Consider the following 17,346-nt stretch of genomic DNA (forward strand, 5'->3'; position numbering starts at 1 on the left):
GAAGGCACGGTCGTCGATCGGTGCTTCTGATCGCGGTATATGGTATGAGGCCTCCAATTCGAGATTACGCTTGATCGGACGGTTACCTACTATTTCAGTGAGTCTGCGCAACCAGCTTGGGTTTAACGGGGCGCAGAAAATCTCGATAGCTCGCGAAATTTTCCACGTTCTTCCGATAAAACCAAACAGCCCCCGCTCCAATGCGGAATCGATCTCGGTGAAAACACGGATATCCATCAATTGCATACGTAACCTTTTCTACCTAACCGCGCTGTTGTTAGCCCTACTACGCTTAGCCGCCTGACGTGATGAAACAAATTTCGCGGAAGTAGCTTTAATCAAAAATGAAATTAATTATTTTTAATAAATTAATGAATTTAAAAATTTAAAATTTTTAAAAAATAAATTTATTAAAATAAAATAAATTTGTAATTGGAAAAATCTACATACCTTGTGTAGAAGACCATTGAGGTTGCTCGTTCATGGTTTTATTTATACGTGTAAATTATGAAATAATAAATTTCTGGTTTTCAAAAAAACAACTGCACGTCAATGATAATTAAAAACAAATGTGACAGGACAAGAAGTGTTTAACCGGTTATATAGTAAAGAATAAAATACGTAGGCGTGAAAAATCGCCAGTGGTGTCACTTTTATCATAAAATGCATATGAAAGCGATCGTTACTGTATGGTGGTACCTTTGATGTTTGAAATATGCTTACCTAAGCGTCTGGTAGCTGATGATAAAATTCTTAGAAATTATAGCTGTATATCTAATATTAATAATACACAGACAGCGGCAAAATTTTTTCCCATAAAGTTACAGACGCTTATTTATTAATTACAGAGCGTTATAATACAGTTATACCTTTGATATTGAATATATGCTTACCTATGCGTCTGGTAGACGGTGATAAAATTACAGACGCTTATGAGCGTTATACTTTAATCATATCTTTGATGTTGGAAATATGATTACCTAAGCGTCTGGTAGCCGATGATAAAATTCTTAGAAAAAGTTTACGTTGGGTTTCATCCTCTCCCTCCACCACTATTAGGTTAATTTGCGTTGGATTTTTTCGTTCCCCCTTCCATTACATTACGTTAGTTTACGTTGGATTTAATCTCCCGTATACTTCCTCCGCGACTTGAACGGTGAGTGAGTGAGGAGGGGGCCAGTTCTCTCTATATTACCCTACTCATATATTTTAAGTTTTATTAATAATTTTAGGATTAGTACTTATTGAATTACAAGCATTTAAATATATAGAGTGGGTATGGATCACGGTTGGAACTGTATGTGCTGTTCTCAACCGTGCTACATACCCAGTTTATGTTTTAAAATGCTTGCAACTTAAGAAGAACAAATCTTAAAGTTGTTATCGGATTCATCGCAATTTTTTGTAAGAAAAGAACTAAATATTGGCTACCTTGAAATTTCAAAAAAAATAAAATTTTAACTTTTTACCTAGTAGAGAAAATTAATAAAGATAATCTTTTTACGTTGAGCAAATTCATAAAAATTATTTAAAATAAAATAATGCAAAGTATTTACTAAATCAGAAGTTATAAAATATGTCAAAACACTATATATATTACATTTATTTTTTTAAGATGGCGCTAAATCCTTCAGACAGTACAATCATGTGTTTTGTTGGCTCAAATCTTTTTCGCCTAATGACAATTACTGAAACAGTATGGAAGCAGTATGGATTCCAAACTATAAAAGATGTAAATTTTACTAGTGTATGTTGGTTAAATGGTGATAGGTAATTTTTTAAATAAGTTACATTGTCATCTTGCGTTATTTTTTATTCATCTTTAATATAATTAACCTTTTTAGAATTCTCGCTGGCACACTAGATTGTCGAATTTTCTATATTGAAAATGGCAACCTTCGAGCTGTGTATGTTGCAAATACAATAAAGTATATTGATATTAAGTATAATATGGAAAATCCATTAGAAGTTTTAGCCTCACATTCAAAGACAGATCAATACAGAAATGTCAGATGTTTAACACCTATTAATACAGGATTTTTATTTATTGTTGGAAGAAATAATATTTTTTATTTTGCAAAAGAAAATGACGATAAAATGTTTGTTAATTTATTATGTCATTAGTAAAGTCCTTTAAAACTATTAGACGAATTTATATTATTTTTAATGAGGAATCTCATTTTATTTTTGCTCCATATTTCTCTTAACATAAATAAAATTTAATCTTGTTATAAACGATATAGATACTCAAAACGGGCAGAGTTTGCAATTGAGAAAGATTTGGGTATATTGGAAGAAAATATTTCATTACAAACAGTTGAATGTTTAAGCATTAATCCAAGCACACAGAAATTGGTGTGCGTTACAAAAATGTCGCAAATGTATTGGACTACACTAGCACTCACACCTGATATAATTCTAGTAATAAATATTTATTTTAATTTGACAAAAGTTTAATATATGATATCTCAATAATATTATAGTAAAATCATGTGTGAATATTAGAGGTTAATTTCCTCTCTTACAAAATACAAAAATTATTATAAAATTTAATTGAATGTAATATAAAAATATTTTTTGGAAGGGTAATTTGCCCCCTTTTTAATGTTTTTCAATATTTTCATGTTTATTACAAGAGTCTCGGGTTGAGATTACTTTAATAATTTTTAGTGTCCAGTGAAAATCTAAGCCAGTGTTAAAAATTATAAAAATAGAGATTACTCCATTTGATAATAAAAATTAAATACTTTGAAAAATTTATCTTAAAGGATCTATTTTTTGAATTGTATAAAATATAATATAACTTATAATTTTAATAATATATACAGTACATGTTACTTTTCAGTCATTAAAATTTTTATAATAGAATTCAAATTAACTATAAAATTATAATTAACACAACTAGCCATATTAATTTTTAATCATACAATTTTCTTAATTATTTTCTTGTATAGTAAAAATGATTTTCCAAAGATTATGTCTATTGCGTAATAATAAGTTTTAAAATACATGATAATATTAATAACATATTAACTATAAAATTGAACATATAATTATTACCATTAACAAGAAAAATATTCACCATATAAGTTTTAATTACTGATTTTGGTTTGATATGTAAAAATTGTATATCAATGTTTATTTCAAAAAAATATCCCAATTTTTCATTAGTTTTATTGAAATTAAAAAGTTTTTGCTTTTAACTTAAAAATGAAAATTAAGGAAAACTAACTCTTATCAAAATTCCCATTTTTATAATTGTTAAAATGTTTTACTCACTTTATTTTATTTTAAAATGTATAGTACATATTTACTGAAATATATCAATTTATTGAAGTATGAACCTACTATTTAGGATTTATACTTAGAGATGAAATTAAAAATGTAATATTTTCCGGATATTTTTGCTGACATTTTTATGTTTTCAAATTTTTATATTGTTTTTATTTGATATTAAATATTTACGATCGATATCTCATATTAAATTAATTTTATTATTCATTATTCAAGGGAATTAAGTGAGGGTTATAAAATAATATACTCAGCTAAGTATAGTACAAAGAATGGCGTAGGAATAATAGTGATAGAGGAGATGTAAAATAAATTAGTAGAAGTAGCTAGGAAAAGTGACAGACTTATCCCGACTTTTGGGATCCGGCTAACGGGGGAGGCCACACCACGTTCTGAATCAGCTCTTGATTAATTTCGGGCTGATTCACAACGTGGTGGTGTGAGTTTTAGAGACGGCGTGGGCCGCCCTGAGGTAATGCCTAACGGTAGTTCCAGGGCGGTCCACAGTATGCCGGTCGTGGAAAAAAAAAAAAAATGAGGTGATGAATGAGGTACCTGACAATAAGGATGTGATGATAGGTGGAGATACGAATGGACTTTTTGGCAATGAGAGGAGAGGATAAGAAAAGTACATGGAGGGTATAGTTTTAGTTGGGAAGAATGAGGCTGGGGAGAGAAAATTGGATTTCACAGTATGATCTTGCTGTGATTAATACTTATTTTAGAAAGAGGGAAGAATATTGTATAATTTATAAAAGTTGGAGTAATAGATCACAGATTGATTATTTTATGGGGAAAAGAGAGAGTAAAAAATTGTATAGTATTTCATAGAGAATATAATTTGACAACATAGACTAATAATGGAGTTTTGGCGTAGTGAACAGAGAATATACAAAAACAGAGAGAACTCAGGAGAAAAATCGAGGATCCGGTAGTGGAAATTGAAAAGGGAAAATGAAAAAGAGTTTGCCAGGACGGTAAAAGAGATGACGGTGTGGAATGTCGAAGGAGACATATGTGATGTGTGTAATAAATTTGCTAGTTATGTAAAGAATACTGCAAAGAGAGATCGTTGGTGAGAGTAGTAGTAGAATACTAGGAAACAAGGAAACCTGGTGGTTGGATGAGAACGTTAAAAAAATTATAGAAAGTAAGAAAAAGCAATTCAAAGTATGGCAAAAGATTAAAAGGAGAGAAAATTGGATAGAGTACAAACGCTTCTGCAAAGAAGCCCAGTGTGGGATAAGTAAGGTGAAGTATAAGAGGTATGATAAACTAAGAACAAAGAATGGTGAAAAAGAAATCTATAGACTTGTAAAAGTAAGAGAAAAAAGGTCTAAACATTATCATTTTGTAAGGTGTATAAAACGTGTTGATAAGAGGATGCTATCCAGTGATAATAATGTGAAGAAAAGGTGGAAAGTGTATTTTGAAAAATTAATGAATGAGGAGTATCCAAAAGAGACATTAGAGAATATCTTGTGGAACAAAGGACTGATAGATTTAATTAGTCATAAATATAAAAAGTATGGGACGCTGTGGCATTAATGAAAAAAAATAAAACAGTAGGACCAGGTGAAGTACTAGTAGAAGTATGGAAATTAATAGGTGGTGTAGACATGAGGTGGTTGAAGGATCTTTTAAATAAAATCTTATTAAAAGGGAATATACCAAATAAATGGAAGAGGCATAAAGCTTATGAGTCATAGTATGAAAATTTGGGAAAAGGTATTATATAAGAGAATAAGAAAATTAGTATCTAAAAAACAGTTTAGATTTATGCCTGGTAAGTCAACAATGGATACATTATTTTGTGTGAGGCAACTAATAGAAAAGTATAAGGAAAAGAAGACAAAACTGTGTATGATACTTAAATTTAGAGAAAGCACATGATAGAGTGCCGATAAAGGTTTTAAGGTAGGCATTAATGAGAAACGGAGTCCCAAAAAGTTACATTACTACAATAGAGTATATGTATGTTACTTGCTGACGATAAAGTGTTAATAGGAGAAAATTAATCAAAGGTTAGAGTTGTGGAGATCAGCTCTTGAAGAAAAAGATTTAAGTATAAGTAGGAGTAAGGCAGAGTATATGGAGTACGAGTTTGACAAAGGAGAACACGAGGTAAGTGAAATTAGGAGTTTAGTGACAATAGGTGACGACGTGATAGAAGAGGTGGAAAGTGTTATGTATTTGAGATCAATTGTACAAAAGAGCGGTGATATTGACGAGGATGTAAAACACAGGATTAAGTGGGGGTGGTTGAAGTGGAGAAAAGCATCTGGTGTCTTATGCGATAAAAGAATTCCTATAAAGCTGAAAGGTAAATTCTACAAAACTCTAGTGAGACCAGCTATGATGTATGGTTTAGAGTGTTGCGCGGTTGAAGAGAAAGTAGAGCAGAGAATGAGTGCAGCAGAGATAAGAATTCTTAGATGGATGAGTGGAGTGACTAGAAAAGATAGGATAAGGAACAATCATATAAAGGTATAGGCGTAGATTGTCAATCGTGGATAAGTTTAGAGAAAATAGACATAGATGGTTTGGTCATGTTATGAGGAGGGAGCAAATCATTTTCTATTTTAACTATAAATAATTCTATTTTAAATTATGAATATTAAAATTAAAAATTAAGTAATTCAAATTAATGTAATGATTCAAATTATAATAATGTACTCTTGCTACTTATTTATGAATATAACTTAAACAAATAGCGTTACAATTAATTGTATAAGTATAGTTTATATAATTTATAGGGTTCAACTGTTAAACTTAAACCTCTAGGAGAAGATATGCATTATGGTGGCATTGCTAGCCTATCAACGTGTCAATGGAAACCAATATTTTTGACATGCGGAAAAATAGATGGGACCATAAAGGTGTGGGATTATATTAGCCAAACACTTATATTTTCTCAGCACTACCAAGAAAATGTGTTCAGTGTCTCCGTACATCCAACAGGTTTGTACTCGCTGGCATCGTTCATTAGCAAGGTGGAATTTCAATTGATCCAGATGGAAGGTTTAAAGGAATGGAAAAAGATTGCTATGATGGATTGCAATCTAACTGCTTTTAGTAATTCGGGTCATATGTTTGCATTAGCCAACCATCACAAAGTTGATGTTTATTGTTCTGTTATTTTTGAACATAGATATACACTTAGAGGACACTCGGGAATAGTAACTAGTTTTAGTTTTAGTTTTAGTTTTAGTTTTAGTTTTAGTTTTAGTTTTAGTTATTATCGAGGTGGACATAATGCCCACGCACTCAGACCTGTTGGTCCATTGTGCGCACCTCATACCAAATTGTCTTGATTCAGTTTACCCATCACCAAAGTGTTAATACATTATCAACCATAAAGTCACCTATAAAGATGACCAAAGAGTCCTGTCTTTCTGTCGAAATTAAGTATCTCTCTGGGTTTTAGGTTTTTAATATCTTCTTTTTCAGGAAAAGGTTTATTCAAGTAGTTTGATCTTAGTGTGGACAAGGCTTTACATTCGCACATGATGTGAAATAAGACTTCCTCTTCTATNATGTGAAATGAGTCTTCCTCTTCTACTCCACACTTCCTGCACAATGGTGATTCCGATACCCCCATTGCGTTAAGATGCTTAAGCAGGTGACCATGTCCTGTCAGTAGACCAGTCAGGGTGCTTATTTGATGTCTAGTCATGCTATTAAGATCACCCAGCAATAAACCAGGGGTCTTGATAAACATTTTAGATTGTCTAGGTACTACCAAGTACTTCCAGATTTTCCTGTGTTGTTCTCTGCACCAATTCTTGGGTAACGCTTTGAGCGATTAGCTGTCCTTCCAGGCTGGTGGCTGCTTGGCAACATAATCTGTGAAGCAAACTCTGGCCATTCCAAAATATGGACTGCGCTTCAGTTCCTCCAGTTTGACCATGCTGTTTTCGTCCACACTTAGGAACAAAGTTTGTCCTTTCGGGCCAACCTCTGTCTCATGGTGGACTTTCCAGATCGCCATGTTCAGCCCTGGGTTTTGTTTTGCCAAAATTTCCAAGATCTTCTTGGACTCTTTTGGCAGCCCTGGTATATGAGTGACCATCCGTTTGTACTTGATCGTGTTGTAGGCTTCCAAATGGAATTCTGCACCGTCCCAAGGTTTTATCAGGTTGTCATGGTCAGTGAGCCACTTAAGAGAGCTCTCTTGGGCTGTACTGATCACAAGTGCTCCATCAGTGAGTCTGGTGTCTTCAAACCTTGGTACATCGGTTCCATCAGTACCCGACAGTATCAAGTCTCCAACACAAGACTCAATGAGTAGCCCCTGCTCTGTGGTCAACTTGTTAGTGGGGTAGCCTGCGAGGACCAGAGCCACTTTTTTATCATTGGTTACCACGTCCCTGTAGGTCGGTACCCAATGAGTTTTCTTACATGGAGGTTCTTGACCATTGTCCTCAGGTTTTTGAGCTTCGGTTCCCTTTGACTTTTTCAAGTCATCGGTTCCCTTGTCTCCCTCCTTTGGTAGGTTCTTCTGTCCCTCCATGATTGCTCGGCTCCTCTTCAGTTTGCGCCTCTGACTGCCGCTCAGTTTCTCAGGTCTAAGTTTTAGACCCTCGATTTTGTCAGCTACTGCTCCCAGTTGATCTTGCGATTCCTGGTCTACATTTGCTGACGTTGCTGTCTCTTTGCTAGTGGACGGTTCTTCAAGTGTCCCGTTGTTCGCATTGAGACCTTCGAGTTCAGCGAATCTTGTTCCGACAGGTTGTCCGTAGGATCCCTGATCGTCACATGTTCGTTGTTTTGTGGTTTTTCTATGTTTTTATCCATATAGTTCCCACGAGAAGTCTAGAAATAAAGGTCCGTCACAGCAGAGCTGGATACTGTGATAATGCTGTATACTCTATGGTGCGCCAGGTGCCATAGAGGATTCCAATGGTCACTTTACCTTTCGGCTAACTACCCTGTGACAAGTTAGCAACCCTTTCACTTGTTATGACTGAGTTAGGGGGGTTTATTCGCTGTTAGCAAGCTGGTAGGCCTACCGGTCCGAACTAACCAAAGTCATGACCGCTAAGAGCAGTGGTACGTGTTGCCACCCCCACTGAAATAACTAGGGTCCGCGGGGTTGTTAGGCCCGTAATCCTTGCGGATTCCCCTGCGGAGAGTAACTAGTTTTAAAAGAACTAAAATATTTAACTAAATAGTATACATTTAATTTTATTCCTCATATTTTTAATTTAGAAACAAGCGATAACTTAAAATATATTTACTTTACACAGATAACAGCGTTACGATGGGGGTTTCATGATGCCAATTTAATAACATGTGGCTTGGATGGTGCCATATACGAGTATAACATGAGAACTGGTGAGCGAGATTTGGATATTGTAAATCCCGAAATTGTCTACATTGACTTAGTTGTATCAAAAGATACTAGTCGTATGTTTCCAATTGCTCAAGATGGACGATTTAGAGAAATATACAATCAGACAGTTTGTATAAAGAAATTTTCTAATTTATACTTAATAACCTAATTAAGGGAACATTAAAGCACTATATTTTGACGTATCAAAACATATCTCAGATGATCATACCTAAAAATTTGTTGAATTAGGAGGCTACCATCAATTTTTTTAACTTTCGTATCATACAAATTGGTTTATTGAAGATCACTCATAAAAATTTTTAACTGCATACAAAAATTGAAAACTTTTGTAAAAAAAATTCTAGTTTTCTAATAATTAAATTTAATTAACTTGTTAGCTGGATGAAAAGATTTCCATTAGTTTAGTTAGATATAATCATCTTTAAATATCTTTTTCTATATTATATAATAATAGCAATATAATATTAATTATAATGTTTTTATCTTTAAACTTAATAAAAAGTTTATTGATTATGAGGATATTTGCTCTATTCATAATTTTAGTTATTTCGTAATGTAAATATACATAAGGGAAATTTAAACGCCGCAGTTCTATCCAATACAGATTCTATGTTATTCATAGCAGCTGAACATGGTGTAGTGTTATCTTTTGCTTTACCAATTATAACTAAGATACAGTTTAACGAGTTTCGAATGCACAACCAAAACATAACTAAAGTCTGTTAAAATAATTTTTTATCGATACAATTTTCAATGGAATTTAAATGAAAAAATCATTAAATAGATGTGTATTACGATGAATGATTTGTTTTTTATAACTTGTTCAAATGATGGTAGTTTATGTATTTGGGAAGTGAAAAATACTGAAGATAAAATGATCAAAGTTCACTCAGATTTTAATTATTTAGATGACATTCTTGTTACGGCATCAGATATTTCCGATAAAATTGCAACTATAGAGCAATTTGAAATACGAGTGGCTGAATTAGAACGAACCTATAAAGTGGATCAACTTAAAGAAACCAATATACGCACTATTCAAGATATTAGATTTATGAATTCCAGAATTATTGATTCAATGAAAAAAATGATGAAAGTAAAATTTTGAATACAGCTTTAAATTTATAAGTTAATGAAATTGTCTTTTTTAAGGATAGCACTAGAGAACACAATTTGAACATAATACTATTGAAACAAGAATTAAATAATCTTAAAGAATCTCATGAAAATACAATCGAGAAACTAGAATCTTATCATTTTGAAAATTTATTACGAGAGTATAAAAAATATACTCTTTTAGAAGACAAAATGTACAAAACGACTCTGGAATTGAAAAAGTAACTCATTATAAAATGAAAAATTAAATAAATAAAATAGAATGATTATTTTTAATTTATTTTAAATATAAATATTATTATAATTAATTTTTGTTTATAAGTTTTCAGGAGCTTTAGCCATAAGCTTCAATATTTACATACTACATGTAACTTTTATTAACAATTTAATGCTTACAATAAGTTCATAACAAAAAGCAAAAAACTATCTATGATTTACAATAGTTTAACTTTAAAATTAATACCTAAAAAAAATGGGGTCGTGACATAGTGGGTACGTGGCATAGTTGGGTACACTATAAATATTTGACAGTAATTATTTTAATAACTCATAAAAAACGCTCCGATGCAAATCTGTAGATGATGTTTAATTCCAAAAGCTACACGATCTCATATTTTCATATTTATATTCTGACATAACTACTAACTTACACGTTTTATGATTTATAAGTGTAATATTACACTTATGTTTCAGTATTTCCGGAACTTTGTGAAAAAGTTATCATTTGTAATCTTCCTCCTGTGGGCAAGTTTATATAAAAAATATATACAAAATAATATGTCAGTATCTCACGTATCAATTTAAAAAAAGTTAAATTGACTTGATCATTTTTAATAAATTTATGGCAGTTATAACTAAAAAAAAATTGAAAAATTTCGAAAGTTGTAATTTTTTGTGTAAATTTCCCTCATTTACGGGGAACGAGGGATATTTTTAAAATTTTTGAGGATAATTTCTTGGACTAGATACGATTTGTGATCTTTTGTAACGTATTGTTTAAAGAAATCGGTTCGGTGAGAGTTGAGAAAAAGTGATAATAGACACAAAAAAATATAAAAAAAAAATCATAGTAAAATTAATACCTTTTGAGATTCGCATCGAAGCTAAAAAAGAAAAACTGTATCGTAAAATATATCAGCTTCGATGCATAGCTCTAACTAGATCGATTTTGATGAACAATATTTCCATAGGTCATGAATTGAATCTAGTTGAATATATTACCCTCAAATTAAAAAAATTCCCTCGCCTTACAATTTTAAAAATTGCTAATTTTTGAAATTTTTTTATTTTTTTTACTTTTAACTACAATAACTTTTTTGAAAATAACCAAAACAATATAATTTTTTTTTTTTAGATACATTAGGTATTTACTTATTATTTTGTATATTTTGTATAAATCTGACCCTTTATCAGCCCACAGAGAGGGATTTAAAATAACAACTTTTTCACAACAAAATTACTTTTACAACTTAACTTTTGAAAATGGAAATAATGACACTTATATATATATATATATATATATATATATATATCTTAAATTAAAGCGTATGTGATATATTTAAATGAAAAATAAAATTTAATGTAAGTTTGTCTTTATGGTGAAAATTCTTGTTTTTATATTTTATATTTCTATAACTTTATATTAAAATACCTTATAAGGGTTTGCAATGGTAATGAGTCTATCCATTGTTATAAGAATTATATGAATATAAAATTAAAGTTATTTTGAATATTTTGTCTCCGACGTTAAGAGAAATGACTTTAACTTTTGAACTAGCTTAAATTGTTCTTGTTATCTAAAAACGCGTATGATGTAAGGTTGTCAAGTCAGTTACTCTTCAAACTTTCACGCTCGGAGTATGAGGTTCATATCTCATACGTTCTAGTAATTCGCATTTTCTTTTTTAAATATTTTAGAGTTTTTTAAAAAAATTCAAAATTTGTTTTATTTTTATATCATTTTTATTGATTAACTTTAATGAATATCAAGAACCACATCTCTGTAACATTATTTCCCCTTTAAAAAGGAATTTCTATTCATATTAAAATCTATTTACTATCTGATATTTCTTTTATGTTTGTTATTCATTTTTCTTCGGTGATTTTGTCATAAATCAAATAATTATTACTCAGATTTGATATCGGATTTGATATTTTATTTATATGGCTTTTTTGATATAATAGGGTCAAATTCATAATTTTATCATAAAATTTGTAATTTATTTAGATATTCATAAGAATATTAATTTCAGAGAACTTAATTGTTTTATTTAATTTTTTTAATTAGTGTGTGATATGAAATTATTTAAAATAATTTTGTAGTTTATTCCATCGTGTTTTCTTAAAAATATACCTGAAATGTTAGCACTATCATAAAAATTTATATATACCTATTACGATAACACAGCCACACAAAAAAAAATATTTTTTCTCGTCTGGAGGTCAGACTATGTTAACTATATGTTTTTGGAGTCACTAAATCCAAATCCGTAAGTTAAAAAACCCCAGCACGTCAGGGTTCTGACATAACCTCAAAAAACCTCATACAAAATTTTATTCAAGTCCGGGATTCAGACCATGTTTTTTATATGTTTATTTGGTCGCTAAATACAAATTCGAGGTCCAAAAATCAGTAGCATGTCAGGTTATTGACATAACCTTCAAAATATCCCGTTATCTAAGCTATTTAACGCTTCGACGTTTTGACTTTAGCCGTATATTAAACAAAAATCAGTTAAACCCATAAACCTTATTACTTCACAAAACAAAGTTATATAGGACCGTCGGCATTAGCGCTATCCGATGTACACCTCGAGGAGGTTGCACGATCGAATTTTGTATATCATATAGCCCTTATAAGGGCTTTCGGCAACAAAAATTTAAATTTGTAGAATTATTATATTTTTTTATTGGTGTTGTGTTGATAAGAATTTTGGATAACAATCTTTATTTATGTTTATTCTTAACATGCATTGTGAAATTAATAAAGTGTGTGGTTCTATAAGTTAAAGTAATATTTAGTAAAGACAACCCTTTAATAATAAAAATACTTCTTGTCCTAGTATGGACAGAACAACTGACAACGAGTGAGGATATGTCATTCAAACGCGGATAAAACAATATAAAGTAAAACCAGTTTGTCGTATCATTATAACGTCCAAAACCTTGTGCTACATTGTTACCAAGTAATATGGCTATGTTTTCTGTGGGTAATATAAAAAAATTTTATGAAAATGATGATGACTGGGATTCTTACATGGAGGGCTTTAACTTATATGCTGAATGTAACAATATAGTCAATAAAAAAATTGTACCCACTTTTCTTACATTAGTGGGTAAGAAAACTTATAAAAAACTTGAAGATTTGTGTAATCCTGAAAAACCTGAAACAAAGTCGTTTGATCAACTAAAAGAATGTTTACAGAAATTTGATAATCCTATACCATACTTTATTTCGGAGAGAATAATATTTAATAATAGGTTACAACAAAAAGGCGAAAGTTTTCAACAGTATATCAAAGAAATCAAAAAATTATCTTCTAATCATAAATTTGGTGCTTATTTAACAGAAATGTTAAGAGATCGTTTTGTAAGCGGAGTTTTTAGACGAAGCAAAGAAAAGGAACAAGTTTGAAATAGATGAGAATCTTACTCTGGAAAAGTGAATTGATATAGCATTTCAAGTAGAAACTACGTTAAAGGACATTGAAACATTAATTAATATCTTCATATTAATGAAGATATCAACTGCATAAGGAAGGGTCAAAAGAAGTTCAATACCAATGAAAGAAAAACTTTAAGAAAAGTACAACCATCAAATCGATACAGTCAACAGTTCAAATGCAAACAAAACAGTTAAGGCGCTAGTGTCAGGAAATACAACAGGAAACCAAACAAGTCATTTAATTATATATGCTGTGGAAGGAACAACCATAAATGCATGGATTGTAAGTACAAAAGTTATACTTGTAATATTTATTCTAAAATAGGTCATATAAGTTATAATTGGTAAAAGAGTAAACAGCTAAATATGTGCAAAATGAAAATAGTAAAGTAGTAGATGATGAATTATTAGAGTGTTTTAGTAAACTATTTCATTTGGAAAATAGTACTAAAAAGAGAGATATTTTTAGAGTTGAACCTGTTATAGTCCAAGTGGTAGTAAATGATAAAAAATTAAACATGGAATTGGACATAGGTGCAACCGTATCAATAATACCTGAATCAGATTACATTAAACAATTTATTAATATTAAACTTGAGAAAGATTGACTAAAATTACAATTATATTCTAACGAAACAGTTGAAAATTTGGTTCACATTAAACTGAGATTTAATTACACAGTTTAACAATTTATAGGTAAATGGTATATAGTTAAAAGTAAAAAACCAATGATACTAGGTAGAGATTAGAATAAACATATGTATTTGTTACCTAAATTATGTATTAAGAAATCTGGAAATAAAGAACAACGTGTATTGAAAATTAAAAAAAGTGAAAGTGAAAAAGATTTGGAATAAATTTCCTGAAGTATTTTGTAGCAAGTTAAGAATTTACATAGGACTAAAAGTAGAATTATCATTTGTAGAAGGTGCAAAACCAAAATTTTTATGGCCTAGACCTTACTATGAGTATTGAAAACCAAATTATAGAAAGAACTTGATAGATTAGAGAGAGGGGTAATTATTAATAAAGTAAAATATAGCGAGTGGGGCACCCCCATTATACCTATAGTGGAGACCTTAGATGAAATTCGTATATGTGGATATTACAAAGTTACAATTAATCAATTTTTAAGAATTGAAATAGCTCCAATACCAAAAATAGAAGAGTTTTTAATGGCTATAAAAACAGGGGGTAAATTCGCTATTATAGATTTAAGCAAGGCTTATTTTCAACTTGCATAAGAATCAAAATCAAAATAATTGACCGCTATTAGTACTCATAAAGGTGTATATTGTTACAACAGAGTACCACTTGGAATTAATATTTCTGTAGGAATTTTTCTAAATAGATTTAGTGAAAAGTTAAAACACATAAAAATATAAGAATATATTTTAATAAAAATTATTATAAAAATATAAAAATATTTGGAAACAGTATTGAAGAATATTTAAATACTTTAGTACAAGCACTTGAATTAATCAAATCACTAGGTTTAACTGCAAGAAAATAAAAATGTTTATTATTATAAGTAGAAGTTAACTTTTTAGAATATGTTATCAATAAAGAGGGTTGCAAACAAATTCCAGAAAAATAATGGCTATACTACAAATTCCATATCCAGAAAATAAAACAGAACTTCAAGTGTTATTTGGACTTATAAATCATTACATAAAATTTATACCTAATTTATCAACAATTCAGGCTCAACAAACACAATTACTAAAGAACGAAATAAAATTTAATTTTTATCAAAATTGTAAAGATGCTTTTCAGCAGATAAAAAAAGAAATAATATCTGACAGGATACTGAAACACTCTGATCCTAACTACCTAATGTATTTACCATGTGATGCTTCGTCTTATGGTATAGAAGCAATGTAATCTCAAATCGATGATAAAAAAACAAGAGTTTCCTATAGCATTTATGTCTAGAACACTAAATTGAGCTGAAAATAACTACAGTAAAGTCGACAAAGAAGCACTAACTCTTATATTCGGAGTTAATAAATTTAACAATTATTTATGGAGTTTAAATTTTATTATTAGATACGTTTTGTAAACCACTTACAAGTATTTTTAGAACAAAAAACGGTATACCAATAACGACTGCAGGTAGATTACAGCGTTATGCAGTATTTCTATCAGAATATCAATTTAAAATTGAGTATGTAACATCAAACAAAAATAGTGCTGATGTCTTATTAATATTACTATAGATACAGCATATTGTAGAAAATCAGAAGTGTCATATTTACAGTTAAGAGATGAAGCAAAAATTATGAACATAGAGATAGTACAAAAAGAAAACATTTAAGACAAAGTATTAAGTAAAGTCAGATATTATATCCTTCAAGAATGGCAAACAGCTGTTGAAGACAAATTTGAAACTTATAAACAAAGACAAGAACTATTAAGTATGGAATAAAATTATATATTATGGGGTCATCGAATAATAAAACCAGAAACTTTACGAAAGAACATACTAAAAAATTTGCATCAAAACCATTTAGGCGTTATAAAAATGAAAAATTTAGCCAGAGCGCATGAATGGTGGCCAAATATAGACAAAGATGTTTCAAAAGAAATTTTAGCAAATTGTGTCAGGTGTGCGGATGTTAGATCCATGCCAAGAAGGACAAAATTTCATAATTGAGAATTGAGCAACAACCATGGCAAAGAATACATATGGACTATTTAGGACCTATTAGTGGAAATCACTACTTAAAAATTGAAGACGCATATCAAAGTGGATTGAAGTTTTTAGAGTGTCATCAACTAGTGAACAGTGTGCCATTAAAAAGTTAAGATCATTATTTACTAAATTTGGTTTTTCAGTGTACATATTAAGTGATAATACTTCAATCTTTAAATCTGAGTATTTCAGCAATATTTAAAACTAAATGGTATCAGTCATAGGACATCATCTCATTATTATTCCCAAAGCAATGGTCAGGCAGAAAGTGGCATTAAAGTAATTAGATCATTTTTTTGTCTAAAATCGGTAAAATAAATGTTAATGAACAGTTGAGTCAATTTTTATTTGACTACAGGACTTCTATGCATACAACAACAAATGAGTGTCCAGCAAAGCTTTTATTTGGGAGAATGTCTCATACAAGATTTCATGCTAAAACCAAATATAAGAAAAACTGTGTTCACAAAGCAAGAGAAACAAAGTAGAAATAGACATATAGTAAGAGAATTTGAAATAGGAAAAAATGTACTAGTAAGAGGTTATGGTAAAAAAAAAAATTATTTAATGGTATAATAAAACTTAGAATATGTAATGTAATGTACTTAATACAAATGAGAAATGGTTTAGTGTGGAAAAGTGTATCAAATATTAAGGTTGAATGAACAAAATTTCGAAAAAAGTGGAAGCAAAGTTATAAAACTAAATGCAGAAAAGTATGACACCTGTGAGACTGAGAGAATAGAAATAACTGAAACCAATGAGACAGAGGAAATACAAAAAATTGAAACTAATCAGACTAATGGATATGAAATATGTGAAACTGTTATGATTGAAGAATTTGTAAATAATAGAACAAATAAAAGGGAGAAAAGAAACACTGTTAAATTAAGAAAACAAAACGAGAACGAGAAAACCTATTAAAAAATTGGTGTAAATGTATTGTTTTAATGTATGTTATTATATTGTAATACTTTTTATGATGTAAACATAAGTTATAAATTTAAGTGCTAATGTGCATTAATTTATTAATTATTTCTATTTAAAATAAAATTATTCAATAATGTTTATTAGCTTCGATGTGAAGCTGAGAAGGTATTAATATAACTATGAAGTGTTTTTTTTTTTTATTTATTTTAGCTTCGATGCGAAGCTGAGAAGGTATTAATTTTACCATGATGTGTTTATTTTTTTATTTTTTTTTTTTTTTTTTTTTTTTTTACT

The 17,346-nt window shown here is 30.0% G+C and overlaps 1 protein-coding gene across 1 annotated transcript in view; it reads left to right on the forward strand.

Annotated features, from left to right (window-relative positions):
- The window catches only part of LOC126898004 (cilia- and flagella-associated protein 57-like), a 44,262-nt gene that overhangs the window by 6,064 nt on the left and 20,852 nt on the right, over positions 1 to 17,346 (forward strand). The window contains exons 3-10 of the mRNA XM_050671951.1: positions 1,616 to 1,770; positions 1,845 to 2,099; positions 2,244 to 2,421; positions 6,048 to 6,470; positions 8,541 to 8,783; positions 9,191 to 9,364; positions 9,432 to 9,743; positions 9,800 to 9,984. Of these exons, the coding sequence (XP_050527908.1) occupies positions 1,616 to 1,770; positions 1,845 to 2,099; positions 2,244 to 2,421; positions 6,048 to 6,470; positions 8,541 to 8,783; positions 9,191 to 9,364; positions 9,432 to 9,743; positions 9,800 to 9,984 (1,925 nt within the window). The remainder of the gene's footprint in view (positions 1 to 1,615; positions 1,771 to 1,844; positions 2,100 to 2,243; positions 2,422 to 6,047; positions 6,471 to 8,540; positions 8,784 to 9,190; positions 9,365 to 9,431; positions 9,744 to 9,799; positions 9,985 to 17,346) is intronic.

This window comes from Daktulosphaira vitifoliae, unplaced genomic scaffold, assembly GCF_025091365.1.
Source record: "Daktulosphaira vitifoliae isolate Bord-2020 unplaced genomic scaffold, ASM2509136v1 Scaffold_2, whole genome shotgun sequence".
Classification (NCBI taxonomy): domain Eukaryota; kingdom Metazoa; phylum Arthropoda; class Insecta; order Hemiptera; family Phylloxeridae; genus Daktulosphaira; species Daktulosphaira vitifoliae.